The following is an 18324-nucleotide window of genomic DNA, read 5'->3' as shown; positions in this document are numbered from 1 at the left end:
GGGTCGGATAAATGGCCTCAGGGGGCCGCAGTTTGGGGACCCCCGCTCTAGTATAATTAAAGCAATTTTAAGAGGGGCAGAGGAAAATGAAGGTTTCCTCTTTCCCCATTTCCACATCAAAACGTATTGTCTGGGAACTTCCTTGAATGGAGTCCACATCTCCATCCTTAGTAAGAACAAGTTTATCGAGTAATAATAGTAAGGCAAAGTATTGTTGGGAGATCTGCTAAACTAGAGATTTCTAGGCTTTAGTCACTAGATGAAATCTTCACTTTACAATTTTAAACTAAGTGCCTGCTTCACATTTTACATTTAGCAGTTTAAATAACATCATAGTATGAAATAGATTATAAATGTTTATTAAATGTCAGTAATCTTTACAAAGCAAATATTAATAGCAAGAGGCAAAAATTTTGCAAAATATGTACAAAAGTAAAAAGCTTTAATGAACTAGCAAACTCATTTTATAAAACCAAACTGTTCCTTCTACTTTCAGACCTCCTTTAGAAATAATTTATTGCCCATCCTGAACTAAAGCACTGACAGAAAATAATTTACAATATCAAATAATGTGCTTAGTTCCTGGAAAGTTATAAAAAGATACATGTATAAAAAAATCATCCTACACCACAAATACTTTTATACAGAGCTAATACAAAGCACATTTTGCTAGGTACAGTATCTATGAAGTTGTTACAAAATATAGTTTTTGATAAGGCTCCTTGTGGTAAATAAACTCTCCCCCCAGTATAGAAAAGCCAATGACAACATTTTCCACTTTCGCTTTCAAATAAGAGGTAAAGTGAACAATATAGTCTGTTGCATTGTTACATATACTTTCTAAGAATTAACCCTTATTGGGCCCTCTCCTCTTCCCCCTTGGTACCATCAAAAAAAATGATTGAGGATAAATACATCACTTACTGTTGCAAGAAATATAACCCAAATCAGGTATCAGGCATTTGTCATGACATTCACTAACTAAAAATTTATGCATCAGTACTTCGAATAGGTCGCAAAACGTCTTTTATCAACTCAGAAAATACTGCCCTATCATTAACACTTTTTGGCCTGTATAAGCTTTGGCATTTGAAATCAGATGGTTAAACCTGGATGACACAAGAATGAGCATATTTATTTAAATGCTAACTATACATTCAAGTACAGATGTTAAGAATGTTAGCAGTACAAACATTGTACATTAGATGTTAATAATCACTTATAAGCCTGAGCTAATATCAACTTGTTGGTACTCAAAAAAGCCACAGTCCAACTTGTTTAAAACGTTCAGGTTTAGACTTAGATTCCAATTTCTAGTATGAATTTCTTAAGCCCTAGCCTCGTACCATAAAATGGATATGTACTGTATCATCTGCTTTATTTGGAACGTAGAAACATACACACCCACTCACATTCAATCCCTCCCTTCCTCATAAATAATAAATCAATACTGCTAGTTAAGCAGCACAACACATAACCAGATCATCTGTGACTAATGGAACTGAACCTGTTGATAACAATGGGAGAAAGTGACCCAGCACTAAGTCAGATCTCCAACTGAAAAAGACATGCAAAATTTCTGTCCTGATTCCTCAAATAAAACTAAAAGAAATGAAAAGGTGACAGAGTGACTTTCTCTAGATTTATTAGGGAGTTTGTTACAAATGTTTGAGCTTTACAGGCATGATTTCATGGATTCAAACAAGTTAACACTGATAATCGGCCTTCTATTACATATATAGAAATAACATTGCTACATTGCAATGGAGACTCGTGTTTCAAATGGTTTGATTTGGGGTTTTGTCTAAATGTATCATTATATAATGAAAGTACCAATTTGAGGACTTCTCAGTGATTTGAGTTTTAGAACATGACTCTGTAGCTTTAATTCTTCATATAAATAAGGCATAATTGGATATGTGTACTAATGCTGAAAATACATTTTATCAAAAGCATAAATACAAGTATTTGGGTATACACTGGCAGTTAAAATTTACTCATTACTTCTTACAGAAAACTAAAGGGCACACGATTTCTGTCATATCTATATACTTCTAATCATTTCTGGTATTCAGGTCATCTTACTTTGTTCTACTTTAAAACAATCACTGCTACCAACTGAACAAGGATTTCCCTAAACAACCTGAATTGATTCAGCAGAGGATCCCCACTTTGTACAACATACGTCAGTGAAACTTCAAAGAAAACAAAACAAAAACGCATGGCCTTTCTTCACGTTGCCTTCTTGGGTTGCGGTTACTCTCTAGCCATCAAGTGCCCTTTCCGGACAGTGAGGCCGAAATGAAGATGGGAACTTAATTCAGTATTTGGCAGGAAGCAACAATTCAAGTTATTAAAAATAATATTTAAGTGGCAGAGGCACTCCTTGAATTATTTGGATCTTCTGGAAACATTTGATAAAATCTTTTTTCTATATAAAAATCAAGACCCAAGTTTGTGGTGTTTGCTGATTTATAAGGCAACTCTGTATACTACAAATTTCTTCAAGGTCAACAAAGACACTATTGTGGCATTTCTTAAGAATTAAACAAGAAGACATTCAGATTTAAGAATAGAATTTAAGAGAATTAGGCACATCTTATTCCAAATAAAAATAATAAAGAATTAGAAAATCTAACACATCAAAGAAATTTCCATTTACCTTTTTTTAGAGAATAGGAGTAAATTGGCATAGCAAAAACTACAAGCACCCTTTCAATTTTGTTCACTAAATTTCACTTCCCTCTTCATATAGTGGTATCTCAAAAGGATTGGTTTTCATGATATAGGTATAACCACTCATTCAAATGGTTTAAGAATACAGTATATAAAAAAGTGTGGACTGCAGTGGTTTTCAACCTTTTTACACTTGGGAACCGGTGAAAATAGAATTATTTGGAGGACTGCTAAGGCAGAAATCACCCTGAGCATAAGCGAATTTGACTAAGGTCATTGGGTCTATGATCTTCACACAATATCAGGGTGGTTGACCCTTTTGCACACTGGCACGGAATTCTGGTAGACTGGTCCACTGGCCAGCAGTTGCAAAACACTGGACTAAAGTATTCAGATTGAACTTCACAGTTCTACTGAATGTCTAATCAAGACTGCCATCAAATATATGTAATTTATTGCCTAAAAGTATATTCTAGATTTTACTATAAAAGAACATTGAGTCTGAGACATCACACACGAGGAAAGAAAATCACAAATGCCCAAAATGATACCATATCTATTTGATGTTTTAACATTTCTTGGTGGTAGTCAACATGGGGAACTGTGGTAATTTCTGCTTTGTCAGGCAATACTTACTTATGGTTCACATCACAAATCTTAAATATAACATAAATAGACTAAGCTTCCTCTTTGCACAGGGAACTTATCTCAGTGTTTGCTAGAGTTAATGGTGTGGCCATTCCATAAAACTATTTGCTAAATTTACACATAGACTCTCCACCACAAAGTCCAAATGGTCCCGTGCATGTATTCAAATATTCACTAGCACTGAAATTATTCTAACTCTGTGAACTTAAAATGTTCTTTTGGCAAGAGCTGGATAAGGAACTGTGTGGACAGCAGTCCGGAGGTCCTGTACCCCCAAAGCATGAAAATATGGGAAGCGACTATAGATATCATTCATGATGGTGGGTGGAACTTCAAATGCGAGGAAAGTCAGGCCCACGAAGGGCAGTCCCTGGGTAGCTCACTGAAAAGCCCTAGTCCCACACTAGGATAGCTAGACAGACGAAGAGCCGTTGTCTTGGAACGGGTGGGTGATCCATAATGTTGACCCATCTTTCAAGAACTTTCTAGACAAGAAAATACCTGAGAACTTGGTCAGCTATACAGTAAAGTAACAGATATCACAGTCTTAATCACAATTTTCAGGAAAAAGAGAAAAGTTGCCAGACTTTCCAAACTGTCCCCAGCCTCGTATGTCTGCGTCTCTACTCCAGTTCTAACACTGCACACAACCTGCAGGCATTGTCAGTACTGCAAACCAGTCATTCTAAAGAGCTCACGGCAGATGCGTGTGTAATCACAAAGCTACCTCATCTGTATGTTTTAATTTGGTAAATGATGAAGGGAGATCAAATGCAATCACATTTTGGTGTGAGTATCCTTAAAAAATTCAAAATGTACCTCAATAAAGCTGGAGTTCCATAAACAATAATGATACAAGCATGCACATACAGTGCTTTTTAAGCAACACATCAAGAATGAATAGGAATCTGCGATACCTTCTTGAATAGTTTGACACAAAAATACTGCTGTTGGTGAGTTCCAATTGAACAAAAGAAATCCTATAAATGCCACGTTCTCAGCTGATGGGGACAAACAGGAGAGGAAAGATGTCTGTGAAGGTACAACTGATTTCCATAGTAAGGCCCCAAGTCAACTGAGACAGGATTTAAAAGTCTGCGAGTAAAACACACTAACATTCTGAAACGGGCATGTTTATTTAGCAAGTTCTGTTATCAAGTTGCTTGCAGTTTTTAGATATTACTAAAGCCAAATGTTTCACATCCGGCACTTTTATTACATGGTATTAAAAATGAAAGGGGTAAGTTATATTTCACTCATAACTTTGATCAAAACACCATATGTGGCACTTGCCTGCCTTTTGCTCCCCTGTACCATTTGGGAACTTTCATAAGCATCAAACCAAAAATCCTTATGTAAACTTTAAAACACTAGAAACATTACCTTTAGAAACCACAGAAACTGAAAAACAAAAGAACTGTTGTGTATGTAAGTAATTAAAAATACATGATGGCTAAATCTGTGTAAATCTATAAAATGTCATTCCTAAGATCAACATTTTTTCCAATGGCCATTTCAAAATAGGTCACTGTAAAGCTAGTCACAAGTGTCACTGCTATGGGTCAGTCAGACAAAAGGTCTCTTACTTATTTTAGAACTGATTATTCTTAGCCTCATACCTACAAATACTTAAGGTCACCTTATACACTTGGCATTACAGGAGAGTTCAGTTTGAGCAGTGGGAGAATGTCAAGCCCGGACTGTACCTCGTCTGAGGTCTGGCAGGAAGTGACAACTCTAATGGAAGGTGTGGTGAAACAGACCAAAGCCCGCACGTCAGCAGGTGCTGGCGGTGTTACGCTACAGCTTTCAGCCACAAACCAAAGTCCGCAGGACTAATATTTCCAAGAACTTAAACACAGAGTCAAGATTTTTCTAATTTCTGTTGTAAACTATTTTAAAAAACAAAACAAAACAATCAAAAAGACAAAAAGGTACTGAAATAGCAAGTCTTTTGTACATCACTGTAGCATAAGCTGCTTGAGGTTGTCATGAAGAATCGTGTCCTTCACGTCGCGGAACACCAGGCGGATGTTCTCTGTGTTGATGGCGGTGGTGAAATGGTGGTACAGGGGCTTCTGCTGCTGGTCCCGGCGTTTGTTACGGAAACATTCCACCAGGAATTTTTGGACGTCTCTTAAGCAGTGGGGATCCCCTTCAAATTCTAAGAAATAGTCTTTGATGCTCACAATTTGCACTTTCTCCTCAAGCAAATCTGTCTTGTTTAAGAAGAGAATTATGGAGACATTGCTGAAAACCCGGTTGTTAACGATTGTTTCAAAAATGTTCAGAGATTCTGTAAGGCGATTGGTCAGTCGGTCTTCCATAAGCACCTGATCAAATTCACTTGAGGAAACAAGGAAAAGTATTGATGTCACACTGTCGAAGCATTCAAACCAACGTTTTCTTTCTGATCTCTGACCACCTACATCAACCATTTTGAAAGGAACATTTTTAATTTCAAAGTCGTACTCATGAATGCCTTTGGTGGGTCTTCTAGCAAGCAGGATATCTTGTTGTGATGGAATGTAATCCTGGAAAAAAAAATGGTTTTATACTCAGTAATCCAGAAATAATTAGGATTTTTAATACACTAAGTGGTCTAGTGAATGGATATACAAACAAAATTATCTTTTTAATGACACGTCCTGATAACATGAAAGTATTAATACTATTATTATTTCCATAAAAAGCCAAAATATATTAAAATGTTGGAGTACAAAGAGTTCAAAATTCACCACCTTCTCCCCCCACAACACTACTCAGACTTGGGTCTTCATTCCTGACTGTCCTCACCCTGGCCGGCTGCCGTGTATCCACCTTCAGTGTCCCCCTCTCGGTGTCCGCCAGAGCAACTCGCTGCACATGCACCCCCATGCTCCTGAGGTCTGAAATGTCCATTTGTGCGAACCACTTCCCAGTTCAAGGTCTGCCTCTCTCTCCAGCCCATTCTAAACATTCATTTACCACCTTTATGACTGAGAACTTCTACACTGGTCACTCCATGTTATCATCACTGCTACATTACACATGTGGAAAACAGTTCCTTTACTAGAATTTATGAACTCAACTACTTTGGGCCACCCCCTCGGTTTACTTCCAGGGGATAGTGTCACTGTGTCCCAGCTATCTATCTCATCTACTGACACAAGTAGTCATTTACTGTCAGCACTTCTGCCTGTGCAATGAAGGTGACCGTGGCTGGCCTACCTGCCTCTGAGGGACAGTGTGTGCCAAGATCAGATGAGCCCTCCTGTGACCAGGACCAACTCGTCAGCTACTAGATGAGGCTGCTTGTCTCACGTGGCTCTGGCTGCCCGCCAGGGCACTTCGTTAAGCAGTGTAACTGGTCCTTTCTCCTCTCAGGCTAGTATTTTTCCAGGACTTTGACACAGCTTTTTGGCAATACTGAACAGAAGTGTTTTTAATGTTCATCATCAAGGTCAAAGTATTTTTTAAAATCAAGGCAAGACTTTAAAACAATGCTGGTTGTTATTTGCATGCTGCATTTAATTTAATGCCTTTTCAAATAGTGTAATATGAGTTTGAAGTGTCATTACGATGAGAATACTTATCTCCCGAAAATGGTGTGTTAGAGTTAAGAAAAAGAGTAGGTAGCTCTCAGTTACCTGTAACCCAAAGTCCTTTATTAAATAACCCTGGGGCTCTAATCAATGTGTTGGCATTTCCATGTTTCCTTCTAGCTTTTGTTCTCATACCTACCTATTTTATATTGAATGCATTAATGTGATATAATTTACATAAACACTCCCCCCTACCAGTGGTCATTTAGGTTGTTTCCAATTTTTTGGTTTAATTAATAGAAGTGCAGCAATTAAAATTCTCATGCAAACACTTTTTCTCCCTTCCAGACTATTTTCTGAGACTAAATAATCAGGTAAAAGATTCTGAGGTGAAACGTTAGAAAACATTTTGATAGCCCCGGACACTTAGTGCCCAACTGCTTTCTAGAAAGAGGCACCAGTTTTCAGTGCATTATGTGTAACAATACCTTGAGCTGTTCTTTTTTAACAAATGCTCCAGTTCCATAGAAACAAGAAGTTCTGGGAAGACAAGATGGCACTGGAGTAGGCGGATGTACCAACATCCACCTCCCAGAACCAAAGTGGATTACAAAATAATTTTAAGAACTATCATCTGGAAAAACTAACTTTGGACTAAACTAAGAGGACTCTTCAACCAATGAACACTGAAGAAGCCACACCGAGACTGGTAAGAAAAGCAGAAATGCGGAGAGGGCTGCCCAGCTCCCGGAGCAAACGGCAGCCAGGAGAGACTCGCGTGGTGGGAAGTGAGTTTAGCAGAGAGGGGAGGGTCCTGAGCCCCAGGAACAAAGCCCCAGCCTGCAGCCCCAGAGCCTAGAAGAGGAATATGGACAGTCTTTAGCTGCAAACAAGCCAGGATACTTTTTGTGAGAAAGAGACTGATTTCTCAGACCCAGGATTCTTCTTCAAGGGACCACGCAGAACACCTCTCTCACAACCACTCACCTGGGGCTCCAGGGGACGGGAAGAGAGGAGAGGACTGGAGTAACAAGAATAGACTGTAATCTAGGAGACACAGGGAGAAACATTTTGGGAGACAGCCACCCTAACCCCTGGGAAGAGTCACTCCCCAAATCTGAAGTGAATATTTCCCCTGGAAACAGCGATACCAGCAAAGGGAAGCAGGAGAGGAGCCAAACAAGCTCTCCCATGGCACTCAGAGCAGAGTCTCTTAGAAGGAGGGAGCTTTCAGGGCAACATTAGTGAGTGTTAGGGTCTGAGCTGCAGCACCCGCACCCCACATGGCTGAGGGTTCGCCGGAGGGCGGGCGGCAACGGGATGCGGAAGCGTGGTTCTGTCGGCAAGGGCGGAAGCCGGCTGGCCACCACTGGGCCCAGGTGTGAGCTCAGTCTTGCCTGGCTGGAGAGGAGGGGGCGAGCAAAAATGGTCAAGCCCAGCTGCAGGCAGCCTGTAATCCAGCCTGCGGGAGAAGGGCAGGAACCTGGAAGGGGTGGAGACCAGCCCCTGAGCAAGGGCGCAGGAGCACAGCCTTGCCCCGCCCACGTAACCGAGGCTTGTAGCCTGACTTGGGAGCCGGCTCCTCCCACGGGGATGGAGACAAAAGCCCAGAACAGGCAGAGTCCCGCTACTGAGCATGGGCACGCAGTCCCGCCTAACCTGTGGAGCCAAGGCTTGCAGCTGTCCCATGAGTGGGCTCCTCCTGCAAGGGCGGGGTGAAAGCCCGGAAATAGGCAGAGACCCGTAGCTGAGCAAAGGTGCTCGCCAGTGCCCTCAGGACTGAGCATAACACCACCCATGGGGACAGGGCAAAGGCCAAGGCCACCAAGGCTTGTACACCTGAGCTCGTGATCACAGCCACTCCCATGAAGAAGAAGCAGAAACCACAGCAACAGCCCCAGTGGGCAGGCACTGGCAACGCCCATACCCAAACACCCTAGGCAGGAACAGCAGAGGGGGGGTGGCGGGCCTGCAGACAGACCAGACCTAGGGAACAGAGGCCACACCCAGTAGACTCCAGTGGCCAAAATCTTCCTTTAAACAGAGAAAATGAGAAGGCAGAGAACTGCAACACAAACGAATCAAGAGAAATCCCCAGAAAAGGACCTGAATGAATCAGATATAACCAAATTACCAGATGCAGAGTTTAAAATAACAATTCATAGGATGCTCAAAGATATCAGAACAACAATAGATGGTCATTACGAACACCTAAACAAAGAGATAGCAAATATAAAAAAGGATATTGAAATAATAAAAAAGAATCAGTCAGAAATGACAAATACAATATCAGAAATGAAGAACACAATGGAAGGAATTGAAAGGAGGATGGATGAAGCTGAGAATCGAATTAGCGAGTTAGGGGACAAGATAAATAAAGGCACGGAAGCAGAGCAGAAAAAAGAAAAGAGACTCAAAAAGTCTGAGGAAACTCTAAGAGAGCTCTGTGACAACATGAAGAGAAATAACATCCGCATCATAGGGGTTCCTGAAGAAGAAGAGAAAGAACAAGGGATAGAGACTGTGTTCAAGCATATCATAGCTGAAAACTTCCCTTATCTCACATGTTCAAGAACCACAGAGAACTCCATTAAAGAGAAATCCAAAGAAATCAACACCAAGATACATCATAATTAAAATACCAAAGCTAAGTGATAAAGAGAAAATATTAAAAGCTGCTAGAGAAAAAAAGACTATCACCTGCAAAGGAGCCCCCATAAGGATGACTTCCAACTTCTCAACAGAAACACTTGAGGCCAGAAGGGAATGGCAAGAAATATTCAAAGTAATGCAGAACAAGAGCCTACAACCAAGACTACTTTATCCAGCAAGGCTATCATTTAAAATTGAAGGAGAAATAAAAAGCTTTCCAGACAAAAAAAAACTCAAGGAATTCACTACAACCAAACCAAGGCTGCAAGAAATGCTAAGGGGCCTATTGTAAACAGATCAAAGGAGAAAAAGAATATAGCAAAAGAGGAATACAGTTTTAAAGAATAAAATGGCAATAAACAATTACATATCAATAATAAACTTAAATGTAAATGGATTAAATGACCCAATCAAAAGACATAGGGTAGCTGTGTGGATAAGAAAACAAGACCCTGCCTGACCAGGCGGTGGCGCAGTGGATGGAGCGTCGGACTGGGATGCAGAGGACCAAGGTTCGAGACCCCGAGGTTGCCAGCTTGAGCGCGGGCTCGTCTGGTTTGAGCAAAAGCCCACCAGCTTGAACCCAAGGTCGCTGGCTCCAGCAAGGGGTTACTCGGTCTATTGTAGCCCCACGGTCAAGGCACATATGAGAAAGCAATCAATGAACAACTAAGGTGTTGCAATGTGCTATGAAAAACTAATGATTGATGCTTCTCATCTCTCTCCGTTCCTGTCTGTCTGTCCCTGTCTATCCCTCTCTCTGACTCACTCTCTGTCTGTGTAAAAAAAAAAAAAAAAAAAAAGAAAGAAAACAAGACCCATACATATGCTGTCTACAAGAGACACACCTTAAAACAAAAGATGCACATAGATGAAGATAAAAGGATGGAAAAAAAAAATATTTCGCACAAATGGAAATGAAAAAAAAAAGCTGGGGTAACAATACTTATATCAGAAAAAATGGACTTTAAAACAAAGACTATAGTTAGAGATAAAGAAGGTCACTACATAATGATAAAGGGAGCAATCCAACAGGAAAATATAACTGTTATAAATATCTATGCACCTAATATAGGAGCACCTAAATATATAAAGCAAACTTTGATGGATTTTAAGGGTGAGATCAACAGCAATACTATAATAGTAGGGGATTTCAATACCCCACTAACATCACTAGATAGATCCTCAAAAAAAAAAAAAAATTAACAAAGAAACAGCAGACTTAAAGGATATACTAGATCAACCCGATTTAATAGATATCTTCAGAACCTTTCACCCTAAAAGAGCAGACTACACATTCTTTTCAAGTGTTCATGGTACATTCTCTAGAATAGACCACATGTTAGGGCACAAAAGCGGTCTCAACAAATTTAAGAAGACTGAAATCATATCAAGCACTTTCTCTGATCACAATGACATGACTAGAAATCAACCACAACATAAAAACTGAAAAATACTCAAACACTTGGAAACTAAATAGCATGTTATTAAATAACGAATGGGTAAACAATGAGATCAAAGAAGAAATTTAAAAATTCCTAGAAATAAATGATAACGAGCATACATCAACTCAAAATTTATGGGATACAGCAAAAGCAGTCCTGAGAGTGAAGTTCATAGCATTACAGGCCTACCTCAAGAAGCTAGAAAAAGCTCAAATAAACAACTTGACCCCACATCTAAAAGAACTAGAAAAAGAACAGCAAGTAAAGCGCAGAGCTAGTAGAAGGAAGGAAATAATAAAGATCAGAGCAGAGATAAATGACATAGAGGCTAAAGAAACAATACAGAGGATCAATGAAACCAGGAGCTGGTTCTTTGAAAAGGTAAACAAGATCGATGAACCTTTAACCAGACTCATCAAGAAAAAAAGAAAGAGGACTCAAATAAATAAAATTAGAAATGAGAGTGGAGAAATAACAACTGACACAACAGAAATACAAAATATTGTAAGAAAATACTATGATTAACTGTACGCAAAAAAACTAGACAACCTAGATGAAATGGACAAATTCCTTGAAACATATAATCTTCCAAAAATTAATCTGGAAGAATCAGAAAACCTAAACAGACCAATTACAACAAATGAGATAGAAACAGTTATCAAAAAACTCCCAAAAAAGAAAAGTCCTGGGCCTGATGGCTTCACAAGTGAATTCTACCAAATATTCAAAGAAGAACTAACTCCTACCCTTCTCAAGCTATTTCAAAAAATTCAAGAGGAAGGAAGACTTCCAAGCTCCTTTTATGAGGCGAGCATAATTCTGATTCCAAAACCAGGCAAAGACAACACAAATAAAGAATATTATAGGCCAATATCCCTGATGAATTTAGATGCTAAATAAAATCCTCAACAAAATATTAGCAAACCGGATCCAGCAATATATGAAAAAAATCATACACCAGGATCAAGTGGGATTTATTCTTGGGAGGCAAGGCTGGTACAATATTTGCAAATCAATCAATGTGATTCATCACATAACCAAAAGGAAGGACAAAAATCACATAATTTCAATAGATGCTGAAAAAGCATTTGATAAAATCCAGCACCCATTCATGATCAAAACTCCCAGCAAAGTGGGAATACAGGGAACATACCTCAACATGATAAAGGCCATCTATGACAAACTCACAGCCAACATCATACTCAATGGGCAAAAGTTAAAAGCAATCCCCTTAAGATCAGGAACAAGGGGGCCTTTCACCACTCTTATTTAACATAGTTCTGGAAGTCCTAGCCACAGCAATCAGACAAGAAAAAGAAATAAAAGGCATCCAAATTGGAAAAGAAGAAGTAAAACTATCATTATTTGCAGATGATATGATATTGTATATAGAAAACCCTAAAGTCGCAGTCAAAAAACTACTAGACCTGATAAATGAAGTCAGCAAGGTGGCAGGATATAAAATTAATACTCAGAAATCACTCATTTTTATACACTAACAATGAACTGTCAGAAAGAGAAATTAAAGAATCAATCCCCTTTACCATTGCAATAAAAAAAAAAGTACCTAGGAATAAATTTAAACAGGGAGATTAAAGACTTGTACTTGGAAAATTATAAAACATTGATAAAAGAAATCAGGGAAGATACAAACAAGTGGAAGCATATACTGTGCTCATGGTTAGGAAGAATAAACATCATTAAAATGTCTGTATTACTCAAAGTAATTTATAAATTCAATGCAATATCAATTAAAATACCAATGACTTACTTCAAAGATATAGCACACATATTCCAAAAATTTATATGGAACCAAAAGAGAACAAGAATAGCCTCAGCAATCTTGAAAAGGAAGAATAAAGTGGGAGGTATCACACTTCCGGATTTCAAGTTATATTATAAGGCCATTGTACTCAAAACAGACTGGTACTGGCATAAGAACAGGCATATAGATCAATGGAACAATGGAACAGAACTGAGAACCCAGAAATAAACTCACACTTTTATGGACAACTGATATTTAACAAAGGAGGTAAGACAATACAATGGAGTAAAGACAGCCTCTTCAACAAATGGTGTTGGGAAAATTGGACAGCTACCTGCAAAAAAATGAAACTAGACCACCAACTTACACCATTTACAAAAATAAACTCAAAATGGATAAAAGACTTAAATGTAAGCCGTAAAACCATAAGCATCCTAGAAGAAAACATAGGCAATAAGCTCTCTGACATCTCTCGCAGCAATATATTTGCCGATTTGTCTCCACAGGCAAGTGAAATAAAAGACAGGAGAAACAAATGGGATATCAAACTAAAAAGCTTCTGCACAGCTAAAGACATTAAGAACAGAATAAAAATACAAACTACACAATTGGAGAATATATTTGACAGTGCATCTGATAAGGGGTTAATAACCAAAATTTATAAAGAACTTGTAAAACTTAATACCAGGAAGACAAACCAATCCAATCCAAAAATGGGCAACAGAAATGAATAGACACTTCTCCAAAGAGGACAGATGGCCAATAGGTATATGAAAAAACGCTCAACACCACTAATCATTAGAGAAATGCAAATTAAAACCACAATGAGATATCACCTCACACCAGTCAGAATGGTGTTCATCAACAAAACAACACAGAATAAGTGCTGGCGAGGATGTGGAGAAAAGGGAACCCTCCTGCACTGCTGGTGGGAATGCAGACTGGTGCAGCCACTGTGGAAAACAGTATGGAGATTCCTTTAAAAATTAAAAATGGAACTGCCTTTTGACCCAGCTATACCACTGTTAGGAATATACCCCAAGAACACCATAGCACTGTTTGAAAAGAAGAAATGCACCCCCATGTTTATGGCAGCATTGTTCACAATAGCGAAGATCTGGAAACAGCTCAAGTGTCCCTCAGTGGACAAGTGGATTAAAAAGCTTTGGTACATATATACTATGGAATACTACTTAGCCATAAGAAATACTGACATCGGATCATTTACAACAACATGGACGGACCTTGATAACATTATACTGAGCGAAATAAGTAAATCAGAAAAACCAAGAACTATATGATTCCATACATAGGTGGTACATAAAAATGAGACTCAGAGACATGGACAAGAGTCTGGGGATTACAGGGTAGGGGGGAGGAGAGGGAGGGGGTTGGGGGAGGGGAGGGGCACAAAGAAAACCAGTTAGAAGGTGATGGAAGACAATTGGACTTTGGATGATGGGAATGCAGCATAACCAAATGTCAAAATAACCTAGAAATGTTTTCTCTGAACATAAGTACCCTGATTTATCAATGTCACCCCATTAAAATTAATTTTAAAAAAAGAATTTATCTCACAGCTAATTCAGGCAGTTAGAAGAATAGTATAAGGATGCTAATTCTGCTTCTCAGGCCACATCCTGCAAAAGGGGCCTCAAGAAAATTGGTGATTTGGCTCCTCTGATTTTGCAATTGGATTAAAAAAAAATAGGTCAGGAACACCCTGAAATGGAACTAACAATACATAGGCATAAATTTAAAGGACTTTTAGATACTGGAGCTGATGTATCTGTTATTGCTAAGCTACATTGGCCTCCTTCCTGGCCCATTCATGCAGCAGCCACAGAATTACAAGGTATAGGGCAGAGTAAATCTCCTCAACAAAGTTCTAGTTTTTTACATTGGGAAGATTAAGAAGGTCATTCTGGATTTTTTTTAAGCCTTATGTGCTCCCTGGATGGCCAGTTAATTTGTGGGGTAGAGATGTTTTGAAAAATATGGGAGCGTTGCTTGTCAGCCCTAACGGTTTAGTTAGTATTCAGATGCTTGATCAGGGATTTTTGCCCACTAAGGGGCTAGGGAAAGAACAGCAAGGAATTCTCATCCCCATAGAAGTGGCACCCGATACCAGAAGGTGTGGATTAGGATATCAAAATTTAGCATAGGGGCCGTGGTAGCTCCTGCTACCCCAATAATGCATTGTGCAGACCCAATTACTTGGAAATCAGATAATCCTGTATGGATGGACCAATGGCCCCTTTCTCAGGAGAAACTTAGGGCAGTTGCTCAATTGGTACAAGAGCAGCTACAGCTTGGGCACACTGAACCATTTAATAGCCCATGGAATACACTTCCATATTTTTTTTATTTTTTATTTTTTAATAATTTTATAGTTTTAATGGGCCGACATCAATAAATAAGGATACATATATTCAAAGATAACATGTCTAGGTTATCTTGTCGTTCAATTATGTTGCATACCCATCACCCAAAGTCAGATTGTCCTGTCACCTTCTATCTAGTTTTCTTTGTGCCCCTCCCCTCCCCCTTTCCCTCTCCCCTCTTCCCCTGTAACCACCACACTCTTATCAATGTCTCTTAGTCTCACTTTTATGTCCCACTTATGTATGGAATAATGCAGTTCCTGGTTTTTTCTGATTTACTTATTTCACTTCGTATAATGTTATCAAGATCCCACCATTTTGCTGTAAATGATCCGATGTCATCATTTCTTATGGCTGAGTAGTATTCCCTAGTGTATATGTGCCACATCTTCTTTATCCAGTCATCTATTGACGGGCTTTTTGGTTGTTTCCATGTCCTGGCCACTGTGAACAATGCTGCAATGAACATGGAGCTGCATGTGTCTTTACGTATCAATGTTTCTGAGTTTTGGGGGTATATACCCAGTAGAGGGATTGCTGGGTCATAAGGTAGTTCTATTTTCAGTTTTTTGAGGAACCACCATACTTTCTTCCATAATGGTTGTACTACTTTACATTTCCACCAACAGTGGATGAGGGTTCCTTTTTCTCCACAGCCACTCCAACATTTGCTATTACCTGTCTTGTTAATAATAGCTAATCTAACAGGTGTGAGGTGGTATCTCATTGCAGTTTTGATTTGCATTTCTCTAATAACTAAAGAAGATGAGCATCTTTTCATATATCTGTTGGCCATTTGTATTTCTTCCTGGGAGAAGTGTCTGTTCATGTCCTCTTCCCATTTTTTTATTGGATTGTTTGTTTGTTTGTTGTTGAGTTTTATGAGTTCTTTGTATATTTTGGATATTAGGCCCTTATCTGAGCTGTTGTTTGAAAATACCATTTCCCATTTAGTTGGCTGTCTGTTTATTTTGTTATCAGTTTCTCTTGCTGAGCAAAAACTTCTTAGTCTGATGTAGTCCCAGTCATTAATTTTTGCCTTCACTTCTCTTGCCTTTGGAGTCAAACTCATAAAGTGCTCTTTAAAACCCAGGTCCATGAGTTTAGTACCTATGCCTTCTTCTATGTACTTTATTGTTTCAGGTCTTATGTTTAGATCTTTGATCCATTTTGAGTTCATTTTAGTACAGGGGGACAAACTGTAGTCCAGTTTCATTCTTTTGCATGTGGTTTTCCAGTTTTCCCAGCACCATTTATTGAAGAGGCTTTCTTTTCTCCATTGTGTGTTGTTGGCCCCTTTATCAAAAATTATTTGACTATATATATATATGTGGTTTTATTTCTGGGCTTTCTATTCTGTTCCATTGGTCTGAGTGTCTATTTTTCTGCCAATACCATGCTGTTTTGATTGTCGTGGCTACTTCCATATTTTGATCTTGTCGCCTCTTGGATTATCAAGGGGCATAGGCGACCCTTACAGCTTATAGGTTTTGAGCCTCAAAATTATTGTTGTTCCTTTTTTCAAAGGATCAACAACAATGGCTCTGGGAAACTTCCACTAAATGGCAAATCACTTTTGCAAATCAATGGACTTGATACTGAAACAGTCAACTTAAAATCAGCTCCAAGACTAGAATTATATGCCATTATCATGGCTTTTCAGCATTTGCCATATTCCCCCTTTAATCTATATACAGACAGCAAATACTTACTTATGTTTGTTTCTACTATAAAGACTGCTGTCTTAGGGACAACTGCTGAACTATTTTAGCAGTTCCTACTTCTTCAAAGACTTGTATGTCAACACAGAGCTCCATGTTTTATAGGACATGCTCGAGCTCACTCCCTGCTCCCTGGAGCTTTAGCACAAGGGAATGCCCTTGTTGATCAAGCTACCCAAAAGAAAATTATTTGGAGCAACCATGACAGATTGAGCAATTCAGTCTCATACTATTCATCACCAGAACGCTGCAGCCCTGTGTAAAGTTTCAACTTTCTCGGGAAGCAGCACAGCAGACTGGTAAATCCTGTCCAAGGGGTCCTATACTACAATCTCTCCCTTCATTTGGAGTTAAACCTCAAGGACTCCTACCAGGACAACTTTGGCAAATGGATGTTACTCATATACCTTCATTTGGCAAACAGTCCTATGTCCACCTTATAGTGGATACCTATTCTAGATTTATAGTAACCTCTGTCAGAACAGGAGAGGCTGCAAAGCATGTTATAGCTCATTGTCTGTATGCATTTTTCTTATTGGATTTCCTAAACTAGTTAAACTGACAATACTCCTGCATATGTAGCAAAAGTATTTACTGTATTTTGTCAAAACTTTTGAATTATGGGTATTTCTTACAATCTTTAAAGTCAAGGTATTATTAAAGTGTACCAGCAAATATTTTAAGGTCAATTTTAAAGGGGGAAGTCATATCCTGGAACTCTTACAGGTCTACCATATCACGCTTGTTACTTAAAAATTTTTAAATTTCTTTTGAATGCTGATGAACAGGAGACGTCAAATCTTTTTCTCCTGCAAACTTATACCTTCTTTTATTTGATCCAGCTAATAACACTGTTTTGTCTTTTTCCAAATAGCTCCAGATATACGAAAAAGGTTTATATAGGCGGATGGGGATCCTCAAACCCCTCAGCGAGATCTTCTGAGAATGGCTTTTAAGATACCAAGAGGCAGAAAAAGCCCAATAGAGATCAGGGGAACTACCAGCTTTTAGGATACACCCTTAAAGGCTCCAATACCCCAAAGGGGTCTCATAGGATTCCATCTGGGTCCTGCTTCAATAGTGAATAGGAAGGTCATTGAGCTAAAGCCTGCCAGGCTTACATGCCTTTGCTGTGAGGAAAAAGGGACACTAGAAGGTAGGCTTCCCCCTCGCTCCTCTAAGGGAGGGTTCAGTCTCTTCCAGCCCTGCTCCAGCCACCTATGACCTAACCTTGCCCAGAATGCTGGGGTTTGCCACTGAAGGCTGAAGGTGCCCAGGGCCGTCGGCCCCATCTACGACACTGTGGACGAGCCTAGGGTATTTCTTCCAAGAAGCAGGTAAACTGATCTCACTTGCACAAGGGCCACTTAACTATGTCTTGCCTGAATAGTCAGGTTTTTTATTCTTCCCTCGAAGACCTCTGTTGTGGGTGTTGATAGTCCTTTTTCTGCTGCTTTGTTTAATATATAGTGTTTCCTTTATTCCTCCTACCTCAATGCCCCACTCATA

At 39.2% G+C, this 18324-nt stretch overlaps 1 protein-coding gene across 1 annotated transcript in view; it reads right to left on the bottom strand.

Moving 5' to 3' along the window:
• Nucleotides 1–1074: 1074 nt before the first annotated feature.
• GNA13 (G protein subunit alpha 13) overlaps nucleotides 1075–18324 on the bottom strand; it is a 45401-nt gene continuing 28151 nt past the window's right edge. The window contains exon 4 of the mRNA XM_066236994.1: nucleotides 1075–5858. Within this exon, the coding sequence (XP_066093091.1) occupies nucleotides 5286–5858 (573 nt within the window). The 3' untranslated portion in view covers nucleotides 1075–5285. The remainder of the gene's footprint in view (nucleotides 5859–18324) is intronic.

This window comes from Saccopteryx bilineata, chromosome 6 (assembly GCF_036850765.1).
Source record: "Saccopteryx bilineata isolate mSacBil1 chromosome 6, mSacBil1_pri_phased_curated, whole genome shotgun sequence".
Taxonomy (NCBI): domain Eukaryota; kingdom Metazoa; phylum Chordata; class Mammalia; order Chiroptera; family Emballonuridae; genus Saccopteryx; species Saccopteryx bilineata.
The sequence above is the reverse complement of the archived record's forward strand: the minus strand, read 5'-3'. Positions and strand labels throughout refer to the sequence as shown.